Source organism: Chroicocephalus ridibundus, chromosome 2 (assembly GCF_963924245.1).
Source record: "Chroicocephalus ridibundus chromosome 2, bChrRid1.1, whole genome shotgun sequence".
NCBI classification, from domain to species: domain Eukaryota; kingdom Metazoa; phylum Chordata; class Aves; order Charadriiformes; family Laridae; genus Chroicocephalus; species Chroicocephalus ridibundus.
Genome location: NC_086285.1, coordinates 94,454,932 through 94,463,476, shown reverse-complemented (window position 1 = coordinate 94,463,476; position 8,545 = coordinate 94,454,932). Strand labels below are relative to the sequence as shown.

The 8,545-nt window shown below is 47.8% G+C and overlaps 1 protein-coding gene across 10 annotated transcripts in view; it reads left to right on the top strand.

Annotated features, from left to right (window-relative positions):
• The first annotated feature begins 1,251 nt into the window (after positions 1–1,251).
• Positions 1,252–8,545, top strand: part of COBL (cordon-bleu WH2 repeat protein) — a 164,113-nt gene continuing 156,819 nt past the window's right edge. For 8 of the 10 annotated variants that reach the window (XM_063326237.1, XM_063326238.1, XM_063326240.1 and 5 more), the window contains exon 1: positions 1,252–1,560. In XM_063326237.1, the coding sequence (XP_063182307.1) occupies positions 1,517–1,560 (44 nt within the window). In that variant the 5' untranslated portion in view covers positions 1,252–1,516. Of the gene's footprint in view, positions 1,561–1,816; positions 1,926–2,069; positions 2,125–8,545 lie in introns of those variants that run through there. The other 2 variants (XM_063326244.1, XM_063326242.1) reach the window with 2 other exon arrangements.

Here is an 8,545-nt window from a genome sequence, read left to right as displayed (position 1 = left end):
CACCTGCATTGGCCACCATGGCTGTGCTGGCCAGGCCCTTCGCACCACTCTGGGTGCCAGCCTTGCCCGGGCTGCGAGGCTGGGGCTGCACGGGGAGCCCACAAGGCCTTCCCCGGTGCCAGGATCACATTGCTGGGATGAGACGCCCCGGGAGAAGCCTGCTGTGCCATGCCTGCCCTTCAGCCCCTCTCTTGACCGAAGCCACTACTCAGCTTTTCCCTCTGTACTCGGCACTGTGTACTCAGCCACAGCAAATACTGTGTCCAGGTTTGGGCCCCTCGCTACAGGAAAGACATTGAGACTCTGGAGCGAGTCCAGAGAAGGGCAACAAAGCTGGTGAGGGGTCTGGAGAACAAGTCTTATTAAGAGCAGCTGAGGGAGCTGGAGTGGTTTAACCTGGAGAACAGGAGGCTGAGGGGAGACCTTATCGCTCTCTACAACTACCTGAATGGAGGGCATAGCGAGGGGGAAGGCAGTCTGTTCGCCCAAATAACAGGTGATGGGACAAGAGGAAATGGCCGCAAGTTGCACCAGGGGAGGTTTAGACTGGATATTAGGAAAAATTTTTACACTGAAAAGGTTATTAAGCATTGGAACAGGCTGCCCAGGGAAGTGGTAGAATCGCCATCCCTGGAGGTATTTAAAAGACGTGTAGATGTGGTGCTTAGGGACAGGGTTTAGTGATGGTTTTTGTCAGAGTTACGTTGATGTTTGGACTTGGTGATCTGAAAGGTCCCTTCTAACCTAGGCAATTCTATGATTCTACTAATTTTAAGAAAGCTGCTTGCGCCACCTCCAAGAAAATACTAAAAAAAAAAAAAAGTCTATAAGAATAAAGGTAACAAGAAGCAAAGCCTTCTGGCACAAAGCTAGGAGCCGGGCAGGGCGTGAGGCTCTCAACAAGCCTCGGTTCCCCGCTGGGCTCGGTCCCGGGGGGCAGCCGCCGGGCAAGCTTCAAGTTTGCCAAGTTTGTGGCAGGCGCGGGGCGGGGGGCGATGTTTCTGCCCGTGGGGTTTGGTGGCTTCCCCCTCCCCTCCTCGCCCCCGCCGCGGCGTGGGCGGCCGGCCCGGCAGTGCCGGCGTGGGCGGCCGCCCTGTCGGCGTCTGTCCCGGCCTGTCACATGGAAACGGGCTGGCAGCGCCGCCCGCCCCCGCTCCGGGGCCGCTCAGTGGGCAGCCGAGCCCGGCCGGGCAGCCCCTTCCTCGGCGGACTCAGGCCGAGCTGTCAGCGCCCTGCCGGGCCGGTAAGGCGGGCGGGGGGCTGCCTCCTCGGCGGGGTATCCCGGGCCGTGCCGGGGAGCGGCGGCGCCCCGGGGCAGTGCCGCCCGGCGGCGGTGCGGAGCGGGGAGGTGGGGGTGAGGGAGGGGGCGAGGCCGGCTCTCACTCCGCTCCTCTCTTCCCTCCCTCCCTCCCTCTCGGTTCCCCCCTCTGCCCGCCCCCGGCCGCCGCCGACCTTCGCTGCGGGGCCGCGTCCGGACCGGCCCGTCCCTTCAGGAAGCGGTGAGGGAGGCCCGACCATGGAGACGCTCGTTCGCCCCGGGGCCAGCAAGCCTCCTAGCGGGTAAGCCACCCGCCAGCCACCCGGGACGGACGGACCGGCCGCCGCGGGCAGCAGCGGCTGAGGGGCAGCGGCAGCAGCGGGCCCGGCTGCCCTGCCTCACTCCCTCCCTCTCCCGGGGCGGCCAGCCGCGGGGCTCGGAGCCGGCGCGCAGGTGTCAGCGCCCGCCGCGCTGAGGGCAGCCGGCCCCGGGGGCGCTGGGCGGGCGGGGAGAGGGGGGCGGCAGGGTGAAGGGAGGTCGGGAGGGGGAAGAGGCGTCTGCCGCCCCCGTTTGGAGCCGGGGCGGTGCGGGTGTCGGGGCGGCCCCGGCCGGGGTTCTCCCCCGTGTGCCCGTCCCTGCCTGTGCCGCTGCCGGCAGCCTCCGGAAGGTTGGTTCGTCCGTGGGTCCCTCAGCCCGGCCGCACAGGGGAGGGGGAAACGCTGCCGAGCTCGCATTGAAAGTGCCCGAAAGGGCCAAGGGTTGGTCGGTGGCGGCCGCTTGGTCCCCGACCCCTCCCGCCTTCGGGGACAGGCGCCGCGCTGGCAGTAGCCGTGGCAAACGGCGGTCAGCCCTGGTGCGAGCCACAGGTGGGTTCGGGGTTTTTCGGGAGCAGAGAGAAACGCAGAGCGTGGCAGCAGTGAATTTGCCAGTCCGTTAATTAAGCGACGGGAGCAGCAGCAGCAAGATGAAGTCCGAAGCGATCGCTTTTGTCAGAGCAGAAGCCGGGCAAGTTTTAAGAGCCGCGCTGTTCTGCTTTGCTGCGATTTACTGCTCTACTTCACACCGTCTGCACGGGCTGAAAGACTGTGGTTGCTTCAGCAGCTTTTTTTTTTATTTTTAGTCCTGATGTTTATGTCATAAATTTCTTTTCAGATAAGTAGAAAACAGCTTTACAGTAGGTGCTAGTGGGATACGGTAGTTTTGTTAGGTTTAATTTCTTTAGTTTCTGCGTTTGATAGGGAGTCTTGTAGTGCCTAACTCAGAAAGTGGAACAGGGAGTGATGGGTGAAGAAAAGATGCCGTTGCTGGTGCTGTAGTAATGAAACCGCCTGTGTGCAATGTTCCTTTGGCTTTCAGAGCATGACATAGCTTGCTGCTCTTTTTGTAATTAAAGTCCTTAATTCTGGGTAAAAATGAGCGTGTTTGATCGTGACCTTTTAAACTAACCTGTTATGAAAAGCAGTAGACACAAAGCGCTTCCCCTCTCTGTATTTAGTTGATGTAATAGTATAGCTGCTTTCTAAAATCCTGATGAAGAGGAGATCTAGGATGGGTCAATTTACACGCATGCTTCGAAGAGTAACTAGCATTTCTCAGATGCAATGCTGATTAAAAAAATTGCCTCGATTGCTAGGTATCCAAAGATTCATTAAAGGGTTTGAATTTGCAATGAGAAAGCGTGTCATTAGCGCATTTCAGAGATGAGCAGCACTGATGTCTGAGGGTATTTCTGAACTAACCTCCAGAATCCTACGCAGGCCAGTTTCATCTGTGTAAACCTCAGATATCACATATACAAACAGAAATCACAGTAACTCCATTAGCTTTGGTTGGATTGCTCCTGACGTGGCTCAAGGAGGCAAATCCAGTTGTAAGGTGAAGATGCACTTGCGATACTGTATAGCAAAGTGTGTGGGTGCTAATCCCCTCCTGCGGAAGCTGATGGCAACACTGTCATGTGCACTGACGGGCACTGCCTGTCTGTTTTGTCTGGGCTGATTTCAGCCTTGAAATGCCGCTTGTTGCCTTTTCTTGCAAGTCAGAGGTTCCCAGGCTGGATTTGTCTGTGCTGGTAGCACTGGGCTTCGCTGAACGGTTCGTAATTCCCTGGGTTGCCAACATCTGTACTGGAAATTGGCGGATGCCTGGTCCCTAATCAGGTTTTACTTGCTCAATGAGGAAATCTGCTAGGGCCAGGAAAATACAGGAAGAGGACAGCTTCATCTGCCTTCTTGGTTTCCATATGAGCCCAGAGGTGAGCAGCATCTATGGGCAGTGCCTAGGGAACACTGTATTTTAAGGTCACTGTGGCAGAAATACCTTCCTTTCATGGGAGAAGGAAGGCTATACACGTTTCCAGCTTATTGATTGGGTTAGCTTGCAGTTATGAAAGCAAGAGGTTAAAATGACCACAACTTCACAATTTTTAACAAAATTTAGGCAGAGCTGTTTTGTCTCTATGTAAATCATTAACAGCAACCTTACGAGTTTCCCTTGTTAAACAGTGAACAAACGTAATGTATCATTTGGTACAGGGTAGAGCAGCTCTTCTGTGTGCTTTACACAGATAAATTGGCTCCGTGTGTTTCATGGCACGGCTGCTTGAGAACTGCACATTTAAAAGCAGGATACTGTTGTGGGTTTTTTTTCTTTTAAATGGTAAAGGAAAAATGTAGTTTGTGCTGGTGTTGCAAGGTTTTTCACATTTCTCAGTTTCAAAAAATAACTTTAGACTTCAGCACTGAGAATTTTATTATTACTAATTACTAGGCATGAGTTTTGTAAAGCTTTACCAAGTCCACAATACTTTATTTGATTAAAAGTTATTTTAGCGTATGAAGGTGAATTTAAGACAATCGGTAGCAGCATCAGAAATTAGGATTTATTCTTCCATGATCACCCAACAGGTGCTAGAACAGAGAAATACACTTGTTTAAAACCTGCTGCCTTGGTGTCTGCATCTGCCCTAACTGCATTAGGAAGAGCAGAGATAGGCCTCTCTGTGTGTCTTGATTGGTGACTTTTTTGACCATAATGTGGCATAATTGACCTACATTGGTCATAAGTCGCATAGAGGGCTCAATCCTAAAATGAGGACTTACAGGGTCAGTTCCGTTCTGCACCGTTAGGAGCCTCGCAAAGTGCAGAGCATCTTCCCCTGACACTGAAAGCATCCCCATTCCATCTCCCACGGAAACCAGCGTTCATGGGTCCTTCTCCATGCCTGGGCACAGAAGAGCTTCCTCTGGAGTCTACACCAACTGTAGGGAAAGCCTCTATGTTAAACAAGATGTACGAGTGCTTTCTTTAAGTAGGACCTTTATTTTCTGTGCCTCAACTTCCTTCCCTGTCTTATAGGGACTTATCGTACTAACAAATACAGGCAGACACTAGCGCACCTACTTCAGAGGGACTCATCTGTTGGGTTGAAGTCACGCTGGTGGTCAGGTAAAGGCTGCGAAACGTCAGTAACACATGCAGAGCCTGGAAAAGCAAACCCCCAGGTACAGGGCAAGTCGTGCATGTCAACTTGTTGAAACCTCTTCTTGTTATTTTATGCCTACTCCACATAGTTAAGCGGGTTACTTTGTGAAACTGCACATCCAGCTTAATAAAAAAGGAAAACAGGAAAAAGAAAAGTTGTTATTATGTTTAGTGTATTATTTGTAAACCTTGTCTCAAAAAGCCTGGAGGGAACTGTTATCTGGAGAACATCTATATGAGCATTTGCGTAGTACTGCTTACGCTGTACTCTGTCTCACCTTCAGATGTTACAAGATTTAGGATATACAGAAAAAGCAATGTGAGTAATCTGTAAATCAAAATTGGAAAACTCAGCAATTTGCGTGTGTTTCCCCTGCTTTGTATTTATATGAGATTTCAGAGTAATGTGCAGAGTACTGGATGGAAAAAGGCAGGGACTGAAATTAGAACTGTGAAGCGGCAGAACGGTAGAAGAATAGTAGCAGAATAGTAGTAGAAATGTGGTGCCTGCTTTGAAGGTTGCTGCCTGGGCACGTTGCAAGGCTGACACTTGTGCTTTTGGCATTATCCTTCCTGTTGTGGCCCGGTTTGTACGTGCACTGCTCCCGCAGAATTTAAACGGAGCTTCTTACGTGCACACCTGAGGCAGGGAACTTCTCTGTAGCACATTTCTCCTGGCACCGCAAGCAACATTAGCTCCTCTCACAAGTAGTTTGGGTGCAAAGTATTTATTTTTGTGTCAGTGAAGATACATCGCATGAAATAAAACTCTGGTAACGGTGACGGAAGAGTTGTGCTTGCTATTGCATAAAATAAAACAAGGCAGTTTTTACTGTGTTTTGCACCTCTGTATGAATATAACTGTTGACCTAATATACTGAAAGACATTTGTGTTTTCAGTCATGACTAATATCTCAGGATTGCTGAAGATAAGCAAGCTAACTGTAAGAATAAGCTAAATGGTGAGATAAACGCAATGCAATCCAGTCCTGACAGCTGTTCTTTCTGAATTCCAGTTTCCCATTTCTCCTATCTTAATTTTCCCCCTTCTTTTTGTTTTTCCTTTCTTTCAGAAATCTATTAGTCTTATATCAGCATAGAGGATGAAATAGATGGCTTTTTAAAGTCTTTTCCATTTCTGGGCTGCCTAGAATAGTCAGGATTTGTTCTCATTCTCCCAGTCTCCCAATTGTCTCTCATTATTTTCTTTGCCATGGATGTATTTTGTATTTTTTTTATCTTGCTCTTTTATGCCGCTCCTGCTGCTGTTGAATGAAATTGAACCTTCTCTTTCCTGCTCTCGCTTGTCTTGTTTGTTCTTCGTGTCTTTCCCTTGTAATTCCAGCTTCATTTTTCTGCAGGTTTTGCTGCTTTAAGTTTACATCTTAACCAAATTGCTTGTCTTTATGAAAGCACGTTACTGCTGAGCGGGAGATAGTGCTGTTTTCAATGGGACAGATTTTACCTGCCACCCCAGTGAGTTTCCAGGATGCTGCACTAGATAAAGTTGGGGGAAGGGGGGATTAGCTACAATTTACAGCATGCGCATGGGTTTTAGATGATGCTGACCATTAAGGAAAGCAACTTCTTAAATATTAATTTTGGAGTCAGTTCAGTTAATACATGGCTGCTTTGTGCATAGTTAATCTTGCTAGGGAGGTGGTATATTGCTTTTTGCTGAGTAATTCAGATCACAGTACAGCCATGATTATGGCCAGAATTAAGGACATTTTTTTGCCATCAAAGGAATTAGAGTTTTCTCATATACGTGTATGTATTCTTAAAGATCTGTGGTGTTGTAAATATTTGTTAAGACTCCTGTTGTCACAGATTTGGTTTATCTTACAAGCATTTATGAAGGCTTCCTAACAATATTTTTTTTGAGTTAAAGAAATACACATAGGAGACTCCATTTTATTTATATAGGCAAAAGTGTGAACACATTTACATGACCTGCTCCAAAAGCAGCCAGGAGGTCTGTGGCAGAGTTAGGGAAGTACCTCACTGCTCCTGAATCACAATTCAGTGCCTTAACAAGTATTCCCCTGTGTCTGCCTTTAGCTACTACTCTGTTAGCATCAGCAAACACTTGATCTTCTGGCAACAACGGCGTTCTGTATACTGAAGCTTTTTTGTATTGCCCTGGCATTGTGATTTCCATGAAAATTGACAGCTTTCACACTTTAATGCCTTTTCTAAGAGATGGCGGGTTCTTTAGAAATTTGTTTTTGTGTAGCAGCTTAAGCCAGCTTCTGCATTAGAGTTTGAGAATGGGGAAAGACTTAAAATCTGTGTTTTCAGCTAAAATTGTGATTTAAGGATCTTTTAAAAGTAGTTGCATTTACAGTTAATGGAAATTACAACCCTTATTAACATATTAATCTTCTTTATGTATAGAGTGTTTCCAGAACCACTCGTTGCCCAGTGAGTCAGGCTGCTTATCATTAAATAAGTGATGCTGGGAATAGTGTATTGTTGTCATAGTTTCAGCATGAGAGTGTCAGCGATGAGACAGGGATTTAACCCATGCCAAGGAGTGAGTCATGAAGATTGCATGGCAGGGCTGTGCTGCGATGGCACTGACACACAGCATCCCATACCCGCTTTAGTCCCCTTGCACCAGAAACGTTATCTTTTCAGTTTCGTTAATGCCCCAGCTAACGAGCTGCCTAAGATGGTGTGCATTTGTGCAGAGTAGTCATCGTAATCAGAGAAATGGGAAAGAAAATGGATTGAGAATGGTTTTTTCTGTTTATGTTCCTTTGTCCTTACTATAGCTTCCAGATTGAGAGTGCCTATGGGACAAAAAAAATGTAATTTCTTACTCCTGACCCTCTAAATTCAACCCGATACTTGCATGTTAAGCTGTGTTTTGTGTGTTCCTTGGGATGTGCTGTATGGAAGAGAGTTGGCAGTCTCCTCTGACAGTTTCAGTGATGAAATGTGAGTTACAAAGCTTTCTCTGGTAATCAAAAAATGATGCAACCTTTGTGTGTGTATACATATATATTTTATTTTTTTTTTTAAAGGTGGCGAGCATCATTAAAGCAGGTAGGAAAGGTGCAAATGAAGTGAGAACTTGGTGTAGGCTGGTCACGAGGAACTTGCAGAGGTGAAGTAGACAGACTGTGTTTTTGGGTTCGGTTCTGCATTTTCCAGTGTCTTATTTTTATTAAAGGTGATTGACCTGTGCATAAGTTTCAAGGTTGGTCTGTGAGTTGCTCTGCCTCTCTCTCTCTCTCTCCATGTTACTGTGGTGTATGCAAAGTGGAACGGCTCAGTAGATGTGATGGAGAGTCCCTCAGCTAAGTAATCAGCAGCCAGGTAATTAGGAAGCTCACTTACAGAAGAATCACATTCAAGGACCTGCTTGGCACAGGAAGGGCTGAGGATTAAACCTGTGGTAGCGTTTACTACACCAAATTGCCAGGACCACCCAGCAGCCTGGAGTCCTCCCTTTTTCTTGGAGCAAGAAGCCGGGTAGACGTATGCCTCAGTATTCCTGAAGCTGTGGTGTTGCAGTCCGTGTTTCTGTAGTAAGCTCTCGCAGTGACCCAAAGGCTAGAAAAAAATATGGTCTTTCCGAGCTGTGCTGGTTTTGTGGTGCTAACAGTGAAAACTTCCTTTACTCAACAAAATAAACAGATAGGATGCAAAGTCATACCACTGGTATGGAGTTTGAACAAGAAAATGACATTTTTATGTTATCAGTGTTCTAAATATAGCCGTATCATAAGGTTCAACAGCAAGTACCAATCCAGAAGTACTTAATCAGATAAGTGTTACTTTATGCTTTCAGCAAGG